Source organism: Suncus etruscus, chromosome 15 (assembly GCF_024139225.1).
Source record: "Suncus etruscus isolate mSunEtr1 chromosome 15, mSunEtr1.pri.cur, whole genome shotgun sequence".
Taxonomy (NCBI): Eukaryota; Metazoa; Chordata; class Mammalia; order Eulipotyphla; family Soricidae; genus Suncus; species Suncus etruscus.
Window position 1 is genome coordinate 51,638,964 of NC_064862.1, and position 20,885 is coordinate 51,659,848.

Genomic DNA, 20,885 nt, shown 5'->3' on the forward strand with positions numbered 1-20,885 from the left:
GTGCCCCCCACCCAAAAAAAACGTTGTAACAAGTGCATAGAGTTATCCACAAGTACAATCACTATACTAAAATTTTCCATCCTGTAATTATCTTGTTGATGCCTTTTTTTCCATTATCTACTCTCAACACCTCACCACTGCTTATCTTTTCTGTGTACAGTTTTCTTGATTTGGTTTTATTTATTTATTTATTTTTTTGTTTGTTTGGTTTTTGGGCCACACCCGGCGGTGCTCAGGGGTTACTCCTGGCTGTCTGCTCAGAAGTAGCTCCTGGCAGGCACGGGGGACCATATGGGACACCGGGATTCGAACCAACCACCTTTGGTCCTGGATCGGCTGCTTGCAAGGCAACGCCACTGTGCTATCTCTCTGGGCCCAATTTGGTTTTAATAGTCATATGTATACCTATTTTTAAAAATGATAAACTAATGATGTCATTTTAAATCATTTAATTTTTTAGGTAAAATTAAATATTCAGAAAGAGTTTATGAAGCTTGTATGGAAGCTTTTGATAGCCTGCCTCTTGCCGCACTTTTAAATCAACAATTTCTTTGTGTTCATGGTGGACTTTCCCCAGAAATACACACACTGGATGATATTAGGAGAGTGAGTATCTATTGTGTTTCAGGTTGGATCCTTGTGCTTTGTAGAGAGTAGAAACTTGAAAGGGATCATTACTGTTAAAGATGGTAGATTTAAAAATAAATAATAAAGGTGGTAGATTTATAGTGGTAGATTTATTATACTGGTAGCTTAAGAAAATACTTCTTAACCAAAACAGTGTGATGTGGGTTGTCAAAGTGTGTATTACTTTATTATGTACCTTGTATTCTTTGTTCCTTTTCTTTCTTTCACAGTTAGATAGATTCAAGGAGCCACCTGCATTTGGACCAATGTGTGACTTGCTATGGTCCGACCCTTCTGAAGATTTTGGAAACGAAAAGTCACAGGAACATTTTAGTCACAATACAGTTCGAGGCTGTTCTTATTTTTATAAGTAAGGAAATCTACCCAAGATTAAAGTAGCATCTAGCAAAATAGAAATAGAATCTAGACAACCATTCCATTACTTAATTTGCTCTCTTTCCCCCACAGCTATCCAGCAGTGTGTGAATTTTTGCAAAACAATAATTTGTTATCGATTATTAGAGCTCATGAAGCTCAAGATGCAGGGTAAGAATTCTGTTTCCCTGACCCAAATTAACACCTTAAATGCAAATCAAACTTAGTAACCGTGATTGATGCTTTACGATGCATATTAAGCTATTTGTTTTGCAGCTATAGAATGTACAGAAAAAGTCAAACTACAGGGTTCCCTTCATTAATAACAATTTTTTCGGCACCTAATTACTTAGATGTCTACAATAATAAAGGTAAGATGTTGTTGATAAAAAAATTGTTAAACAAGTAGCATTTTAATTGCCATTATTTTTTTTTAAGCAAAAGGGGCATTGTTTGAAACTGTAACTTTTCCAAATCTCATAAGTTAAAAAAATTAAGATATAAGGGAGGGGAGAGAATAAGAAATAAAAATCCAAAATGTGAAACATACTGAAACATAAAGTCATATATTTCACAACTTATCACTCACAAAAACTGTGTTACAAAAGAATTCAAGTTGAGGGGCCGGGAAGGTGGCGCTAGAGATAAGGTGTCTGCCTTGTAAGCGCTACCAAGGAACGGACCGCGGTTCGATCCCCCGGCGTCCCATATGGTCCCCCCAAGCCAGGGGCGATTTCTGAGCACATAGCCAGGAGTAACCCCTGAGCATCAAACGGGTGTGGCCCAAAAACCAAAAAAAAAAAAAAAAAAAAAAAAAAAAGAATTCAAGTTGAATACATCAAGCAAAATCTGATTTTCTCAAAACTCCCCTTTCTTAAATCTTTCCCCTTATAATCAAGACAATGTATTTTTGTTTGCTTAAAGTTGCTGCTGCTGCTTTGACTTTTATTTATAAAATGTAGAGTTGTTAATCATGTTTCTTGTATAGTCACTGAGCCTAGTTTTTTATTTTCTTTCTTTTTTTCCCTCTTTTTTTATTTTCTTATTCTTCACTTCTATTTCTGTTCCTTGAGGATATGTGGTTCAGCCTTTATTTATTTATTTTTTTAATTTTGGTTCTTGAACCCCACCCAGTGTTGCTCAGGATTTACTCCTGGCTCTTTGCTCTGGGATCATTCCTGGTAGAACTTGGGAACAACCTGGGTTAGCTACCTACAAGGCAAGTGCCCTCTCTATTGTTACTTAGTTCTGCAGTTCAGCCTTTTAAAATTCACTCATACTGACCTCCTTTTAGGGAGGAAGACATTTTTCCTTATATTCCATCCCCCTTTTAAAAAATTGCTTTAAAAGGATTAAAAAATCTTTACCTGGGGCCGGAGAGATAGCATGGAGGTAAGGCATTTGCCTTTCATGCAGGAGGTCATCGGTTCGAATCCCGGCGCCCCATATGGTCCCCTGTGCCTGCCAGGAGCAATTTCTGAGCCTGGAGCCAGGAATAACCCCTGAGCACTGCCAGGTGTGACCCAAAAACCAAAAAAAAAAAAAAAAAAAAAAATCTTTACCTTCTGTTCTAGAGGTTCTTTTATATATCTCCCTTTTCTTCAACTTTTATGCCTAAAATAATTGTTTCATTTGATTTTGAATATTGACATATATTAAAAGATCTTTCTAATTAAAATATGTGCCACCAGATGAGCTTGGATATGTTTATGTACTTCATATTTTCAGAAGGGGAAATTTAGAAGCCAGGCCCTGTTCAGTCTTGTCATGTCTGGAATTCAGTTGACTCTGTCATAACTTCTAGGGTTATACTCGAGGGGATGAGCCAGGAGGAAAGAGCAGAAGGCTGAAGACTTTCGAAAGTACATTTAGAAATATAATGAGATAATTGCTAAATATGGAACATGGTGTGTTCAGAAGTAGAGCAGATAATTTTTCCTTAGGCTTGGAAGTGATGCTTAGAAGATCAAACAGTAACATACTTTGCAATAACTTTGATACAAAATATGCTATATAAATTATATACTTAATACTTTGCTTCTTACTAAAGCAACCATGCCATTGACTTAGCTACTTGCTTGCTCATCGTTTGTTTGTTTTGGTCTGCAAAGGATTGACACTGGTCTACCACATGCAGAATCTGTTTTGCATGCACTCAGTCCATTGAGCTATCGCTGATACCAACCCCCAAGTTGTTTATCTTTGCAAACAGCCTCTTAAGGATTATGCAAGTGCTAAAATATTCTAAATTATACTTTGGCTCCAAAATTCTTAAAAGATTCTTTACAGAGTGTGGCATTAATTTTGAAGAGAAGCATGTCTTCTTAAGCTTTGACTTAAAAAACATATCAGGAACAATCTGCCCTTTTTTTTTCCTCTTTTTTTTTATTTCAAATGTGGGATGTTTTAATTGACATTCTTGCTCAGGGACTATGATAATCTCTCTGTCATTCCAGTTTTAAATAAATATGCTGCTGAAGCAAGTAGTAGAATATTTACTTTTCTACCAGTGTTCCTATCTATTCTTCCCCTGTGAATTCCCTTTGTGAGTGTAAAGAAACCTAGTGTTCTGTACAATTGATTATTTTCTTACTGGTTTTCTTTTTTTCCTTACTGGTTTTCTATGTCGGTTTGATTTAGGAAATTAAGTTAAGGTCACTTTTCTGAGAACTTGGAAAAGAAACTCAAACCATTGACTATCAAAAAATCAAGCCTCTCAGTAGTTCAGAATCTGTTTATAGTGTTAACGACTAGAGTGCTTACTTGATATGAGTGTGTTTATAGTGTTTCATCCCATATATAATGCAATTTTCTAGATTTATTTATTTATGTATCTGGTTTTTGGGCCACACCCTGAGATGCTCATGGGTTACTCCTGGCTATGTGCTCAGAAATCACTCCTGGCTTTGGGGGTCCATATGGGATACCGAGAATGGAACCCAGGTCCATCCTGGGTCGGCCGCATGCAAGGCAAATGCCCTACTGCTGCACAACTACTTTGGCCCCAATTTCTTCTGGGTTTTGGTTTTTTGGTTTTTGGTTTTTGGGTCACACCTGGCAGCGACCAGGGGTTACTCCTGGTGCTACGCTCAGAAATTGCTCCTGGCAGGCTCAAGGGACCATATGGGTCGCCGGGATTTGAACCACTGTCCTTCTGCATGCAAAGCAAATGCCCTACCTCCATGCTATCTCTCTGGCCCTTCTTTTTTTTTTGGTTTTTGGTTTTTGGGCCACACCCGGCGGTGCTCAGGGGTTACTCCTGGCTGTCTGCTCAGAAATAGCTCCTAGCAGGCACGGGGGACCATATGGGATACCGGGATTCGAACCAACCACCTTTGGTCCTGGATCGGCTGCTTGCAAGGAAACACCGCTGTGCTATCTCTCCGGGCCCATCTCTGGCCCTTCTTTATGAAACTTTTAACACTTCCTCTCTCTCTCCCTCCCCCTTCCAACTGTGCTTACGAGTTATTCCCACCTGTGTTCCAGGGTTGCTCCCACTGATGCTTGGAGAACCCTGTGTTGCCTGGAATTCATGCCCAATGAGCTCTTTATTTCTTTGCCCCTCCTTCCCATCTTCCTCCCTCCCTTCCTTCCCTTTTTTTTTTTTTTTTTGCCACACCCAACTGTGCTTAGGAGTTACTCCTGACTCTGTGCTCAGAAATCACTCATGGCAGGTTTGGGGAACCATATGGGATACTGGGGATTGAACCTGAGTCAGCTACATGCAAGGCAAAAGCTCTACCCACTGTGCTATCGCTCTGGCCCCACCCTTTATTTCTTGAGGCTAAATTTAAAATATTTTTATTTCACATGGGAATTTCATAATACATACTAGACACCTTACTTTTGGCTCTTATTAGCCAGAATCACAAATCTTAGATTTTATTTTTCTGTTCCAGTGCTTTTCTTTAAAGAGGAAAAGATATATTACATTAAAACAACCCCTGAGGATGAACATAATAGTCTTATTTTATATTTAATAAGCAAATAGGGTAAATAATTTACCAATCATCACACGGTTGGCACATGTTGAAGTTTCTATTAGAATCTAGCCTATCTGGCGCCGGAGAGATAGCATGGAGGTATGGCGTTTGCCTGACATGCAGAAGGACGGTGGTTCAAATCCCGGCACCCCATATAGTCCGCTGAGCCTGCCAGGAGTGATTTCTTTTTTTTTTTTTTTTTTGGGAAGGAGTGATTTCTGAGTGTAGATCCAGGAGTAACCCCTGAGTGCTTCCGGGTGTGACCCAAAAACCAAAACAAAAAAAGAAAGAATCTAGCCTAGCTAACCTAGTCTTTCATAAAGTAAAATAAGCAGTGGCTGAAATGTACATCAGCTCATTTAAGCTTTCATTTGAATCAGTATTGAAATACTGAAATATATACCAGAAATTAATACTGCTTTTGGATTATTTGCTAATATTGCCTCATCTCTTTTGGCATTACTGTAGAATTTCTTTCTAAATGAAATAGTATTTATTTGTATTAGTTTCACTTAATTTCTTTCATCTTAAAGTGAAATTAAGTATTTATTTTTAGATAATACATTTCAAATTGGTTTTATTTGTTATTTTTTGGTGATTTATAGCTATTTTTTTTCACATTACTTACAACAAAAAAGACTTTTTAATTCCTTCAATTTACTTGAATATTTTGGTTTGTCTGTTTTGGGCCACACCCAGTGGCACTCAGGAATAACTCCTGGCTATGTGCTCAGAAATCGCTCCTGGCAGGCTCAGGCAACCATATGAATTGCCGGGATCAAAACTGAGTTCGTCCCAGGTTGGCCGCATGCAAGGCAAATGCCCTACTGCTATTACTCTGGTCCCAGTTTACTTAAATTTTCTTTTCTTTCTGTTTTTTTTTGGGGGGGGGGGGCCACACCCAGTGACACTCAGGGATTTCTCCTGGCTATGTGCTCAGAAATCCTCCTGGCTTGGGGGACCATATGGGACACTGGGGATAGAACCCAGTTTCATCCTGGGTCAACCACGTGCAAGGCAAATGCCCTACTACTGTGCTATCGCTCCAGCCCCTACTTGAATTTTCAAACCTAGAAAATTGCTTGTTATCATTCTCGGTTTTCTCTAAAATTTGAAATTTCATAATTTTGGATTTAGTGCAGTGCACATTTATCATTGGATTATAAAGTGGAAAAAACTGTAGAGAGAACTTGGAAATTTCATTAATGAGTAAATCTGACTACTGTACATAAAGTTGTGTTCAAAACAAAAACTATTATTCCTGAAATTTAGCTCAAGGGTTGGAGCATGTTTGAGGTCCTCAATTGGGGGCACACCTTAATCCCCTCTTCTCAGCATCACTGGGAGATAAAGAAAAGAAAAGATATTTTCTGCTTTTATGTGTTTTAGACTTTCTGAACTAAAAAACAGATTGTTACATGTCATTCAAACTTATCTTGCAGCTGCTGTATTAAAGTATGAAAATAATGTGATGAATATCCGACAGTTTAACTGTTCTCCACATCCTTACTGGCTACCCAATTTTATGGATGTCTTTACCTGGTCTTTGCCATTTGTTGGAGAAAAAGGTATGGCATTTGTTTTTAAAAACACAAGCAGTCGTTACTGTTGCTTGTGCTCCAGTTTACTATGACAGGCACATTGTTGCCACAGGAAGCTTGCAGGCTGGCTTCAATGTGGGCACCATCATCCTATGTCAGTGGGTGAGTATAGGGGGGGAGCTTTCCAAGATATTTTAGTTTGCTGTTTATACAACCCCCGTGCGAGGGTGGCTGGGGGACTAGAAGGCTTATAAATAGCCTAATGTTGTCTTCAGCTGTTGGGTTTTCTTCCTTTGTTTCTTTAGCTTAAATCTTTCTGGAAGGGAAAGAGGGCTAGCTTTGATTTGGAAGGGGCGCTGCTTTCCTCTCACACCTTTTGGGGCCACAAGCAGTTCTTGGTACATGTAATAACTCTGCCTTTAGGCAGTGCTTTTACCAGTTCTGCACTTTGAGAAAAATGATAATTAGGTTTTCTCCCAGTATTTCTTCTATGTAAAAAGTATGTATGAGATATTAATGTGATCCCTCTTAGTACGTACTCAGTAGACTTTTTTTGGGGGGGCACGCCAACATATTTCTTCTTTTTCTTTCTTTTTTCTGGGGGGGCCACACCCGGTGATGCTCAGGGGTTACTCCTGGCTATCGCTCAGAAATCGCTCCTGGCTTGGGACTCTAGGTGATTGAACCGTGGTCCATCCTGGGTCAGCCGCATGCAGGTCAAATGCCCTACCACTGTGCCATTCGCTCCAGCCCCCTCAATAGACTTTTTTAAGAGCAAAAAAGTATAACTTAAAGTAATTTTTTTCTGTTGATTATAGCATTCTTAGGATTTCCTTAATTTTATTATATAATAGAAAGCCTCAGTTTTTGTTAGAAATAGTAAGAAAGCACAGATATGATTGTAAAACATTTAGTTCTCTTTTTGTCTCACCTTTTCTATTACAAAATGTTCCTTTCTCTCTGAGATATTACATCTGCCAAGGCAATTTTTGGTTCTAAAATTTAAAGTTAATACTTACACTGTTTATTAAACCAGTTTCTTTCCAAATGCTTTAGTTCTCTTTGTTCACTCAGTAGGTCACCATTAATTTCATACCAAGATAGAGTTACCCACTTTAGCATTTGAGAAAGGGGCCAGTAAAGGGCTTAGGTACAGGGGATGCATTACACTTATTGCGTTCTATCTTTGGTAAATGAGAAATAGTTCAATCATAGCATCATAGGTCGAAAGGGAATTTCGGAACTCCTCTTGCTCATTCTCCTGCCTCCAGGCTAGACTGCAACTCAACTGTTAAAATAATGTGAGTGGGATGGGGATGGGGAGGGTGCAGACAGAAGATGTAAGGAGGAGGAAAAATAACCTTTCATAGATTCAAATATGAATCTCTGTTGTCTCTCAAGAAAATACTTCATATTTAATATGCCATCAGTATAGATGTATAGATCAGTTTAGAGATGATAGGTTTTCTCAACGATAGCCACTTTTTTGTTTGTTTCGTGTATTTAGGCCACACCCAGCAGCACTCATTGCTTACTCTTTGCTCTACACTCAGAAATCACTTCTGGCAGGCTTGGGGGGCGATAGGGATGCTGGGGATCAAATCTGGGCAAACACCCTACCTACTGTGCTATCATATCACTCTGGCCCAGCAATAGCCACATTAAAAACAATGACAAAAAAAGAAAGATCCAGGGCTTTATTTCAGTCTTAGGGTGTGTATTTGCATATGTTAACCCTAAGTTTCAGTCCTAATACCAAAACCAAACAAAAATAAGATTTTAGAGTTTACAGTGAATTCAATAATTATATAATCCAGCTCTTCTTAAAAGATGAGAAAATTTAGCTTCTCTCAATCTTCACATGGAAGTGAAGATTCTAAGCAGTGAGTTTCTTTTTCCTTTTTCTTCATTTCCATTTTTGAGGTACTGTGTTATACAGAGCAATTAATGGTACTTTCTTTCTCACACTACATCCACCAGCAGACCAAATCACTTCCCTGTGGTTTTTCTTTTATTATTCTGTTTTAAATATGTTATTAAATTGGACCAAAGCAGTGGTGCAGCAGTAGGGCATTTGCCATGTACATGGCTGACCTAGGACAGACTGCAGTTCAGTTCCCCAAGCCTGGAGCAATGTCTGAGTACATAACCAGGAGTAACCCCTGAGCATCACCAGGTGTGGCCCCCCAAAAAAAAAGAAAAAGAAGAAATATGTTATTAAATTATCTTTTCTTTTGCTATCTACATTGTTGACATACTCAGATCTTTTGTCTGTTTTAGCTGTTGCTTTATGGCTCTTCTTTTTTTTTTTTTTTTGTTTTTGTTTTTGTTTTTGTTTTTGGGTCATACCCGGCAGTGCTCAGGGGTTACTCCTGGCTGTCTGCTCAGAAGTAGCTCCTGGCAGGCACGGGGGACCATATGGGACACCGGGATTCGAACCAACCACCTTTGGTCCTGGATCGGCTGCTTGCAAGGCAAACACCGCTGTGCTATCTCTCCGGGCCCGCTTTATGGCTCTTCTTTCGATCATTTATGTCTTTCTAAAACAATGAAGTTCTGATTTGAAATTTATATGCAAATAGAATTTTAATCAATTTAATTTAATCAATGTAAACATTTCTTTCAAGCTCTTTGTTTTCTGTTTTTCATATTTCCTACAGTTAATGCTAGCTGTTTAGTTAGCTTGAGCCTTGCTTTTTTATTTTATTTTATTTTTTGGTTTTGGGGCCACACCCAGCAGTGCTCAGGCACGCCCAGGGGACCATATTGATGTCAGGGATTGAACCCAGGTCTGTCCCAGGTTGTCTGCATACAAGGCAAACGCCCTACCACTGTCCTATCGCTCCAGCCCTTGCGTTTTTATTTTAATGAAAATTTTCTTTTTAATATAAAATTTGAGCAAGCAGCAAATAACATTATATTTGTTCTACTTTGAAAGACTATTTTGACACTTGTCTAGTCCCTAACCAAAAGTTTCCTGAGAGAGTTCTTTAACTTTAAAGTTAGATAAAAGGAGTATTTTTATGTGGGGGGTGAGTAATATTTTAATTTTATTAATAAAAAATAGGGGGCAGGAATGATAGCAAAATGAATTTTCCTTGCATGCGGCTGACCTGTGTTCATCCCAAATGGTCCCCTGAGCCTTCCAGGAGAGATTTCTGAGCGCAGAGCCTGGAATAACCCTGACCACATCATTTCCACCATTGAACTCCTTGTATCTTTTCTTAATATAGTCAACCTTCTTTCTCCCCATGTTTCTACTTCATGGTAGAAAACTCAGAAAAACTCAGACTGAGGTTTTCCATTTTCTTCCTTTTTTGTATTCAGAGTTGTAGTGTCTGCTGGAGATTTAGGGGTGGTGGAGTAGAATACCAGTACCAGTGATGCTAAAGTGTTACTCCTGACCCTGCTCTCAGGAATCACTTCTGGCAGTGCTGGTGAACCTTATTAGATGCCAGGGATCAAACCCGGGTAAGCCAAGTGCAAGGCAAATGCCCTCTCCACTATACTATCTCTATCTCTCCAGCCCCTGCTCAGAATATTGAAATAGTCTAACTGGTACTATTCTTGTTCCAGCATTAACTGGTCTCTATATAGGACCCATATATCCTTTATATTACTGATCTGCTGCTTCTTCCATTTCTCCTGGATATATGATAAGGAATTCTTTTTTTTTTTTTTTTTTTTTTTTGGTTTTCGGGTCACACCCGGCAGCACTCAGGGGTTACTCCTGGCTTTACGCTCAGAAATCGTTCCTGGCAGACTCAGGGAACCATATGGGGATGCTGGGATTCGAACTTCCAACCTTCTGCATGAAGGGCAAATGCCTTACCTCCATGCTATCTCTCCGGCCCTTTTTTTTTTTAACTTTTTTCACGAGCCACTTCTCATCCTTCGGAAAACTGCATCAGCAGTAGAAGCTTCCTCTGCTTCTTTGCTCCTCTATATTTTCAAACACTCAACCAAGATCTTTATAAATGGTTCAAATCTTTCTAGTCTTTAAATTTAAAAATTTATGTTTCCTTTAGCTGATATCTGTGACTACTGTGCTTTTTTTTTTTTTTTTTTTTTTTTTCCTTCAGCTAAACTTCTGAATGAAAAGAACTTAAAAGGTGCTGTTTAGATTGAAATGGATTCTGGTAGCTTTCAGGAAAAATTCTTTGTCCTGCTTTGTTTTGTGTTGGTTTTAGAGCCATGCTGTGTGTACTTAGGGCATACTTCTAGCTCTGTGCTCATAAATGACTCCTGGCAGTACTCATAGATGGTACCAGGGATTTAAATGAAGTTGCCTATGTGCAAGGCACTTGCCTTACTATACTATTGCTCTGGCATCTCAAGATAAATCTTAAATGTATCACACAAGATTTTGTACTGTGCTTTCTCTTCAGTCTTATTTGTTGCTTTTCTCATCCATATTTTTGGTATTCCAGCTATTTGCACAACCAAGAGCTGGAGAAATAGTACAATGGGTAAGGCTCTTGGCTTGCACATATTGGGTCAGGATTTGATCCCTGCCACCACATATGGTCCCTTAAATCTCACCAGGAGTGATTCCTGAGCCAGCATGTGGCCCAAAACTTAGACCAAAACCAACCAACAAAACCTGGCAAAGCCAGGGCTGGAGAGATAGCATGGAGGTAAGGCGTTTGCCTTTCATGCAGAAAGTCATTGGTTTGAATCCCGGCATCCCATATGGTCCCCCGAGCCTGCCAGGAGCAATTTCTGAGCATAGAGCCAGGAATAACCCCTGAGCGCTGCTGGGTGTGACCCAAAACAAACAAACCAACCAAACAAAACAAATTCTCCCAAAAAACCCTGGCAAAGCCAGTTCCACTTTCCTAGTGTTGTGTGTTCTTTAAATGACAGTTCTTTGTTGTGCAGTGCCAGGAACTACATCTGGCTCCCTTGTGGAGCTGGTATCCAGGCCCAACCCTCGTTTATATATTTTTAATTATATTATTTTTATTATCATGGTGTTACTTTCCTCAAGCTAAAAATTAATTTACTGTTACTATGAATGGTTGTACATATAGACAGGTGAATAAAATATGGTCATCTGACTTGTACTCTTTTTTCCAATAGTGACAGAAATGTTGGTAAATGTTCTGAGTATTTGCTCTGATGATGAACTGATGACCGAAGGTGAAGATCAATTTGATGGTATGATTATTCATTTTACTAATTTTGATTGTGAAATGGTACCTTTTAGATGCTTGTATTTAGTATCTATTTATATAGTAGTGTAAAATATTTCAAATAAGGGCAGTACTGTTTGATTAGTGGCAAATAAATTTTTTTCTACATGTTTAAGTTTTTAAAGTAATTTAGTGATTTCATTTTGTTTTTGATATGGGGATGAAGTTGAATTTTGGGAAAGGGGATATTTGGAATAAAGGACAGATAGAAAAGTACTTCATGAATATGAACACTGCTTAGAATGGAGAAACAAAAATGCCTTTTGTTTTAATTTTTAGGGTATTTTTTACTGCATCAGAAACATCCTGAATCCATAATGTTTTCACTTTTTCCGAAAACCAAAGTAGAATATTCCCAACTTAGAAGTGGTTATATTCAAGAGATCCTTTGTTAATCTAGTTGTTGTTAATGTAGTTTGAGATATAGAATCTTTTTCCATAGAAACAAGGTTATAGATGGTTGTTAGTTTTTAATGGAAATCAGCAAGCTGGTGTACATAGTGTTTATTTGGAAATAAATTAGTACCATAAGAAAAAATTTCCTTTTACTTTCGTTTTGAATTTTTTTGTAATACTAAATTTAAAGAACTGAATACATAAAACAACCTTGTAAACTGAAGACTATTTCATAGTCTCTTCACAACTGTTTCTTTTTAGTTGTAATCAATATATATGTTTCCATGAATTAAACATAGTCTGCATATTGTAAAATATTTTAATTTTCATAAACTCAAACCATTTGGTGATGGTTGTTTTAAGTTACTCTTATTATTGAAAAGCATTCAGTAATCATTTGTATCATGTCCTTTTGTAAATAAATTTTTTTTTTGTTTTTTTTTTTGGGGGGGGGGGCCACGCCCAGTGACGCTCAGGGGTTACTTCTCGCTATGCATTCAAATCGCTCCTGGCTTGGTGGACTATATAGGATGTTCAGGGATCAAAGCGCAGTCCGTCCTAGGCTACCACCAGCAAGGCAAATAGATGCCTTACCGCCCCACGCCACTGCTCTAGCCCCGGAAATAAATAATAAATTTTTTTTCTTTTTTTTTGGTTTTTGGGCCACACCCGGCGGTGCTCAGGGGTTACTCCTGGCTGTCTGCTCAGAAATAGCTCCTGGCAGGCACGGGGGACCATATGGGACACCGGGATTCGAACCAACCACCTTTGGTCCTAGATCGGCTGCTTGCAAGGCAAACGCCGCTGTGCTATCTCTCCAGGCCCGAAAATAAAATATTTGAAGAGAACTACAAAACTTATAAATGCGGGGCCAGAGAGATAGCATGGAGGTAGGGTGTTTTCCTCGCATGCAGAAGGACAGTGGTTTGAATCCCGGCATCCCATATGGTCCCTGAGCGCTGCCTGGTGTGGTCCTCCGAGCCTGCCAGGAGGGATTTCTGAGTGTAGAGGCAGGAGTAACCCCTGAGCTCTGCTGGGTGTGACCCCCCCAAAAATATGTTTAAGTGCACAGTTTTGGAGTTGGGGTGTTAGTACTTCTGATAGGGCATTTGCTTCCTAATGGTGCACCAGACACTTAACCCAGCACTCCATTTGGCTCCCCAGGAGTGATCCCTGAGCGCAGACCCAAGAGTAAGCCCTGAGCACTGCTGAGTGTGGCCCCAAAACTAACAAACAAAAAGTAGAATTTTGATTTTATTATTTTAGCTGTGAGCTATCAGATTATTTGCAAAAGAAGTGTTTCTGGCGTTTGCCTTGCATGCAGAAGGACGGTGGTTTGAATCCCGGTGTCCCATATAGTCCCTCGAGCCTGCCAGGGAGCTATTTCTGAGCATAGAGCCAGGAGTAATATCTGAGCACTGCCAGGTGTGACCCAAAAGACAAAAAAAAAAAAAAATGCATGAGCTCCAGTTGTTCGGAGCTAGCTCCCAGACCTTTGGGGCCAGAGAGATAGCATGGAGGTAGGGCATTTGCCTTGCATGCAGAATGATGATGGTTTGAATCCCAGCATCCCATATGGTCCCTGATCCTGCCAGGAGCGATTTTTGATTGTAGAGCCTGAGCGCTGCCTGGTGTGGCCCAAAAAACAAAAAAAACAACCATGTAGTATTTCTAGGATAGAATTCTTTTATGTTTTGTTTTGTTTCGGAGCCACACCCAGTAGCGCTAGAGTTACTCCTGGCTCCAAGCTCAGAAATCACACAGAAATCACTCCTGGCAGTCTTGGGGCCCATCTAGGATGCCAGGAATTGAACTCAGGTCCATCCAGAGTTGGCCACGTGCAAGACAAACACCCTACCACTGTGTTATTGCTCCAGCCCCAGCATAGAATTCTTAAGATATATTTGGGTTTTTTTTTTGGTTTTTGGTTTTTGGGTCACACCTGGCAGCGCTCAGGGGTTCCTTCTGACTCTTTGCTCAGAAATCATTCCTGGCAGGCTCAGGGGACCATATGGGATGCCGGGATTCCAACCATCGTCCTTCTGCGTCTATGATATATTTCAACATAGACCCAGTCTCATTATTTTGTTTGCTGTGATATCAAATAATACTTGTTTTTATTTATAGTTCTTTGATTTCTAATGATACAAGGGGAAAATTGTATTTATCTAACTACATAAACTTTATTCTCTGAGAAATTCACATTCTCAAGTGAAATTTAGGTAAATACAATATAGTAATTATTTAGAAATAAGTCTGGTTTTTTTTTTGTTTTCGTTTTTCTGTTTGTTTTTTTTTGGGGGTGTGTGTCAGCCTGCTCTTTCATTATTACCATGAGCCATCACTTTTTTTAAAATAAAATTTTGGGGGCTAGAGTGATAGCACAGGAGTAGAGTATTTGTCTTGCACTCAGCTAACTCAGGACGGACCTGAGTTTGATCCCCAGTGTCCCATATGGTCCACTGAGCTAGGAGCAATTTCTGAGTACAGAGCCAGGAGTAGCTCCTGAGCTGAGCGTCACCGGGTGTGGCCCAAAAATGAAGACAGATAAACAAACAAATAAGTAAAATACATTTTTTAGTTGAATCACCATGAGATACAATTAACAAAGTTAATCCTGATTGAATTTTGGTTATACAGTATTCAACACACATCCCTTCATCAGTGTACATTTCCCCCACCAGTGGCCCCATTTTCCCTCCTGCCCTTCCCTCTGCCTGCCTCTATAACAGATGTCTGAGTCTAACACACTGTTGTAAAGCCCATTTGTTTAAAGTTCAGAAGTGACTATGGACGAGTGTCTACTATTGCCCCTTCTGTTGGTGGCCATTTGTAAATGTGCTTATATTTTTGACTTGAGGTTTTGTAAATGAAAGAAAAATTTTATCAGTTCTTTTTGAGTTTGGATATAGACTTTATAAGTAACACTTGTTGTTTTTTTTATTTTAATTCTCTTTGATATTTGTATAAAAGTTTTAAATTACATTTTTTAACAATAACTTTTCCATAAGGTTTAAAATAATTTAATTATTTCATTTTCTTTTTTATTCTACATTGTACTAGATTTGTTCTGGGTTAAGATTTTAACTTCGGGCCCGGAGAGATAGCACAGTGGTGTTTGCCTTGCAAGCAGCCGATCCAGGACCGAAGGTGGTTGGTTCGAATCCCGGTGTCCCATATGGTCCCCCGTGCCTGCCAGGAGCTATTTCTGAGCAGACAGCCAGCAGTAACCCCTGAGCACCGCCGGGTGTGACCCAAAAACAAAAACAAAAACAAAAATGATTTTAACTTCTTGTAATGACTTTGTAGCCTCAAACAAATTATTTAAACTTCTAGAGTCGGGGCTGGGCCGTGGCGCTAAAGGTAAGGTGCCTGCCTTGCCTGCGCTAGCCTTGGACGGACCGCGGTTCGATCCCCCGGTGTCCCATATGGTCCCCCAAGCCAGGAGTAACCCCTGAGTGTCACCGGGTGTGGCCCAAAAACCAAAAAAAAAAAAAAAACAAAAACAAAACTTTTAGAGTCAGTTTTTTTTGTTTTTTTTTAGAACCTCAGTTTTTTGAGAGATCATTAGTACCTACTTTGTAATATTATTGGTTGCAGTAAAATGGCTGAAATAATTTTTGGCATATAACACACTAATTTTTTATAGAGTTTTTTATTTGTGAAAGTTTATGAAATATCTGGCAGAAGTTTTAATTGCTATTACAGTTAAGTCAGTATCTGAATATTGGATCTAAATCAGTATTTGAATCTAAAAATGATGAAAAGACTTAGATCCCTTGCTCTGTAAAAATTTGTTCACTTACTTGATTACTCCATGTAATATATTTGATATATAATTATTTCTTTTAAAATTAGAATTTTTCGGGGCCGGAGAGATAGCACACCAGTGACCGGTGTTTGCTTTGCAAACAACTGACCAGGACCTAAGGTGGTTGGTTCGAATCCTGGCGTCCCTTATGTCCCCTGTGCTTGCCAGGAGCTATTTCTGAGCAGATAGCTAGGAGTAACTCCTGAGCGCTACCAGGTCTGACCGAAAATCCAAAAAAAGTAAAAATAAAAATAAATAAAATTAGAGTTTTTCTCTGAAAAGACTGGCTACAGAGTTATACTAAGTATTTTATTATATTCTCATGTGTTATATTGGTGTTTTTATTTTACATATTTTGTGTACAAAGGAATAATATTTGTGGGTTTATCTTTTGTTCAACAACTTGGATAGCAGAATTATATTTCTAGTTGTAATTTTGTTCATAAATTTTAAAATATCATTTGCATAAAGCTGATACTTTACATCTTTTACCCTTATTACTCTTTTTAACTCTTTTTTTTTTTTTTTTTTTTTTTTTTTGGTTTTTGGTTTTTGGGCCACACCCGGCAGTGCTCAGGGGTTACTCCTGGCTGTCTGCTCAGAAATAGCTCCTGGCAGGCACGGGGGACCATATGGGACACCGGATTCGAACCAACCACTTTTTGGTCCTGGATTGGCTGCTTGCAAGGCAAACACCACTATGCTATCTCTCCGGGCCCTCTTTTTAACTCTTAAATTTTTATCAATAGTGGTCAGGGAGATAGCTCAGTGGTAGTGTCCTGCTTTGCATATTTAAGTCCCTGGGTTAAGTCCTTAGCATCAGGAACAAAAATAATTAATACCAGTTTTGCTAATAGTATGCTAAATTGGAATTGTGATAAACATAATGTTTTAATCTTCTTTTTAAACTGTAAAAAAAGAGAAAAGTTTCTGTAAGTCTAATATAGTGCTTTGTTTAGATAAATTTTATATATTAAAAGATATTGTTGACATTTGTTTTACTCTTGAACCAGGATTAAATATGAAATGTTATGCTCCTTCTAATGAGATTTATCCTGTTAATGATAAATTACACTAATTTATCTACTTGTTGTCTCATTCTCATTATACTTTGGTTTGAGGCTTACTCCTGGCAGTAAACCAAGGTTTACTCTTGGCAGGATGTTCAGGCGATAAGGCAGTGCCAGGATCAAACCTGGGACTCCTGCGTGTGAAGCCTGCGCTCCAACACTCTGAGCTCTTCTTGGCTGTTAGATCATCTGTGAGCGCCAGTTCATGGGGCTCTAGTTTAGAGGAAGGAATGGATTTTGTCAGTGCTATAGTGCACTGTGACTTACATCAGGTGTATACATACAGAAAAGTCAATTAACTAACTCCTTGGGTTCTTCATAAACTGAGGAACTAGAAAGGATGGAAATTCTTCCTGTAATTTAAAAAGGCAGTAAGCACCATTTATGACAATGTTTCTATGGGAAAACACGTTGAGTTCCAGCCTTGAAAATGAGAAATAGATCTTCTACTGCCATAACGGCAGGTGTAGTTACTCTTTGTTTCTTTGCTCTTCCATTGCTAAGTATTTTAATCAGAAATACACACACACGCACACACTCACCATTTTTGAGTTTAAGTTTGTGTTTGCCTAGAGGAAGGAAGAGGAAAGAGGAGGAAGAATACAGAATTATAAAAGGGATTAGGATAGATTATAGAAAAGAATAGGGAAAGAAGTGCCTAGATAAAACTCAGTTAAGTTCCCTGAAGTCTCTCTTCTCTAGCAAGGCTTGTCCTCTCCCTTTTCCACTTCTTCCTCAGCAGTGGGGTGTCCTGGGAATGGGCCTAGGAAGGAGTCTGCTTTAGAAAGAGATGTTAGTGGGGTAGGGAATGCTGTGGGTGCAGTGAAGGGCTCAGCTTTCCAGCAGAGAAAGGGAGACCTCAAGATTGGAGAGGTCCTGATAAGTCCTCACAGCAAGAAGCAGAGTAGTTTATGCATATTTCCGACCAAGATTAGGTCAAGGAATGAGTTCCTTCTTAAATGATGACTTTTGGTATTCCGTATTGTTTATAATGTATGTGTGGGATTATTTTTGAAAGCCAAAATTTGCATATATTGCAAAAATACTGCATGTGTATATGCACATAACATTCGATTTGGTTGTGTTATTTAATAATTATAACTTTTATTTTGATTTCAATGATCATTGGAATGAAAACTCAGATCGTTAATCTTTGGTCTTGAGTTTGGTAAAAGAAAATCCACAATCCAGTGTGTTAGCAAGTGTTTTATCTAACAAAAACTTTGTGTTTCCCAATCAATTTCTGTATCTTAGTATTAAAATGTGAGATATAGAAAGCTTACATGGAACATCCCTGCTGCCTACTCTTAGAGCTGTTGCTTGCTTAGAAACAATCTGTTGCTATTTCTACAAAAAAATGCCCCTCTAATTTCCAGATTGAGTTCGGAACAAAAAGCACATACTGTTATTTCCGAAATGTGTGAAAGTTTTGCAATTAAAGAGTGAAGAAATTGTGTGCTCTTGTTTTTAGGGATAGTGGAAAACTGGTCCTTTCCTTTTGGGGGTGTGGGTAAGGTTTCTACTGAGGCTAAAGTTACCTACATTTTTCTGTATACGCTACAGATTTTGCAGGTGTTGATGTCCTTGAAGAACCACATAAGTCTGTATCTCATTTGTGTCATGACCTTCACATAACATATCATGGGTGACACATTTCCTTAGGGGTATCAATATAAATGTGCAATTGTTGTTAGCACAGTCTTACCAGTCTTATGTGTTTTCATGTGTTTTTTTTTTGTCCCTAATTGTTTACTTTTCATCAGATATTACAATCATTCTATCCCTAATTTCTTCTGAACACACATCTTTTAAGAAACCTTTCCTTTAGTGTTCTCCCCAGCAGCATTCCTCTTTCATGCTAGATCCTTACAGTACTGACTTTTTCCAATTTCAAATACCAAAGCCTTATTTCCTTCCTTTCTTTCGACATTCATTCTTCAGTTAAGTCAGACCACTGCCAAGTTAAATCTCTATCTTTTTATTTGTCTCAACCACCTTTTCTCCATCATTCACTTCCTTTTTTCTGGACTCTCCATCTGAAGAACGGCTCATATATGGCAATAAAAAAGGTACAGACCAGACAGAGTAACATTGTTTTGAAATATGACTTCATAAGTTGCCCTTATGTTCTTGTAAGTTAGCATTTTTTTTTTGAGTATGCAGAGTCCTCTTGGGCCTTATGCAAATTTAGTCTTAAGTTTTATATGAGTTTTGAATTTGGCATTTTTCGAAGTCATATTCCAAGATATCTGTCTTTCTGTGCATGGAAATATTTTTCCCTCTTTTTCATTCCTCTTGTTTTAAAATTTCATTCTTTTGCTTATTTGTAATGTTTTGTACTTTTCCCTGCATGATTAGGGGTGTTTGATTGTCTGTCTTATTCCCCAAAGTAATTTTATTGTGAACATTTTACTTTAATATTATGCATGATGTGTTTGTAGACTGATTAAAAATCCTGATTTGTATAGTGTTTTATATACCAGTGAATATTGGAAATTAGTAGTTTACAAATCATTTAGTTTCATTGTTATAAAAAATTAAATCTGAAAATACAAATGTGCCTTGTTATAATCATTCTTCTTCATCCCCTCACACTTGCCCTAAGTCTAGCTATTTATTTATTTTAATTGTTTTAAAGCAAAATGTCTATTAATTCAAAGTTATATAGTAAGTTTAGTTTTTCTTGACTTGGGGAAATTGAACTTTGCAATACTCCTAAGGTCTCTTTAAATTCTAGTAGTCTGTGATTCAGAGACATTTTTTGGTATTTTAAAACTACCTGTGAAGAACCTTGGTATCTGCAGAGTTTGGACTTAAAAGCTGTAGCTTCAGTGCTCATTATTACCACTCATTCTAAGCATGATCACAGAGCCTCTTAAAAGTAAATATCTTGTTTTCATCTTTGAAATTCAATTATTTCTATGTCTTTGTAATATGGTCCAATCATCATTTTTAATAATACGTATGTATGGTTTGGTTACATTTTAAGGTTGTGTAGACCTCTACCTGAGACCCTTTCTGGTCTCATATCTATCTGTAGCTTAACTTTCTCAAACATTCTGATTCCCTGTGTGCCTTTTCATCATGTTAAGGCAGAGCTGTAAGAATCCAGAGTGACTAATTGTTTTGTAAGAGATAACAGGGCTGAGATGGTTGGAGTTCTTTCTGAAGCTAGTAGAAGAAAGATAACTGTAGTCAAAGATCCCAGTTCTTTTGCTATATTCTTGTTACAGTGTGATAGGCAGCACAGCCTACCCTTTCAAAGTATTTAGCTATGCTTTGCTTTTAGGGGTTCTTCATGTGTTGCTTGCTCTTCACATGCAACAAGATGTGAGAGTGTGAATATATTTGCATGACCTTGGAGAGTCTGAGGTTAGAAATGTCCAGTTTAGTTGAAATGCTGATATGGCTCATATAGTGGGGTCAGCTGTACCTTGTAAAGCAGGGGGGCTTATTTGGAAATTGGTGGGGCTATTTCCAGCCTGCTTGTCCTTGGTCTTTGTGACAGTTAGATAAAACTGTGGGGTCCATAGGCGTCCCATGTTAGAAGCATCGTAGACTGTCACCAAACAGACTCGGGGTGTTGCCTTATTTTGTTTTGTTTTATTTTGTCCTCTGGTTTGTACTGTAGGTTGGGCTCTAGTTTCTTCCATGTGGCTGTTTCACTGACTAGTCAGGAGTTGGAATCCTAAAGTTTGTGGATTATTCTTCATGATTGTCAGACCCAGCACTGGTGCAAACACGGAGGCCCAAGTAGCTTTTTGGCCGGAGGTCATTTAGTCTCTCTCATGAGCATTGTTGACAAAGGCTTAATATTGGGCACGTGAGTGGTACAGAGTCATGTGAGTGTGGATTCTCTAATCTTGAATCTTTCTGTTTATTCCACT

General features: G+C 38.5%; 1 protein-coding gene across 3 annotated transcripts in view; it reads left to right on the plus strand.

The window, feature by feature from the left end:
* PPP3CB (protein phosphatase 3 catalytic subunit beta) overlaps positions 1–20,885 on the plus strand; it is a 61,256-nt gene that overhangs the window by 27,365 nt on the left and 13,006 nt on the right. For 2 of the 3 annotated variants that reach the window (XM_049789154.1, XM_049789155.1), the window contains exons 5-10: positions 461–606; positions 858–997; positions 1,096–1,173; positions 1,279–1,373; positions 6,428–6,553; positions 11,609–11,686. In XM_049789154.1, the coding sequence (XP_049645111.1) occupies positions 461–606; positions 858–997; positions 1,096–1,173; positions 1,279–1,373; positions 6,428–6,553; positions 11,609–11,686 (663 nt within the window). Of the gene's footprint in view, positions 1–460; positions 607–857; positions 998–1,095; positions 1,174–1,278; positions 1,374–6,427; positions 6,554–11,608; positions 11,687–19,040; positions 19,068–20,885 lie in introns of all 3 variants that reach the window. The other variant, XM_049789153.1, reaches the window with a different exon arrangement.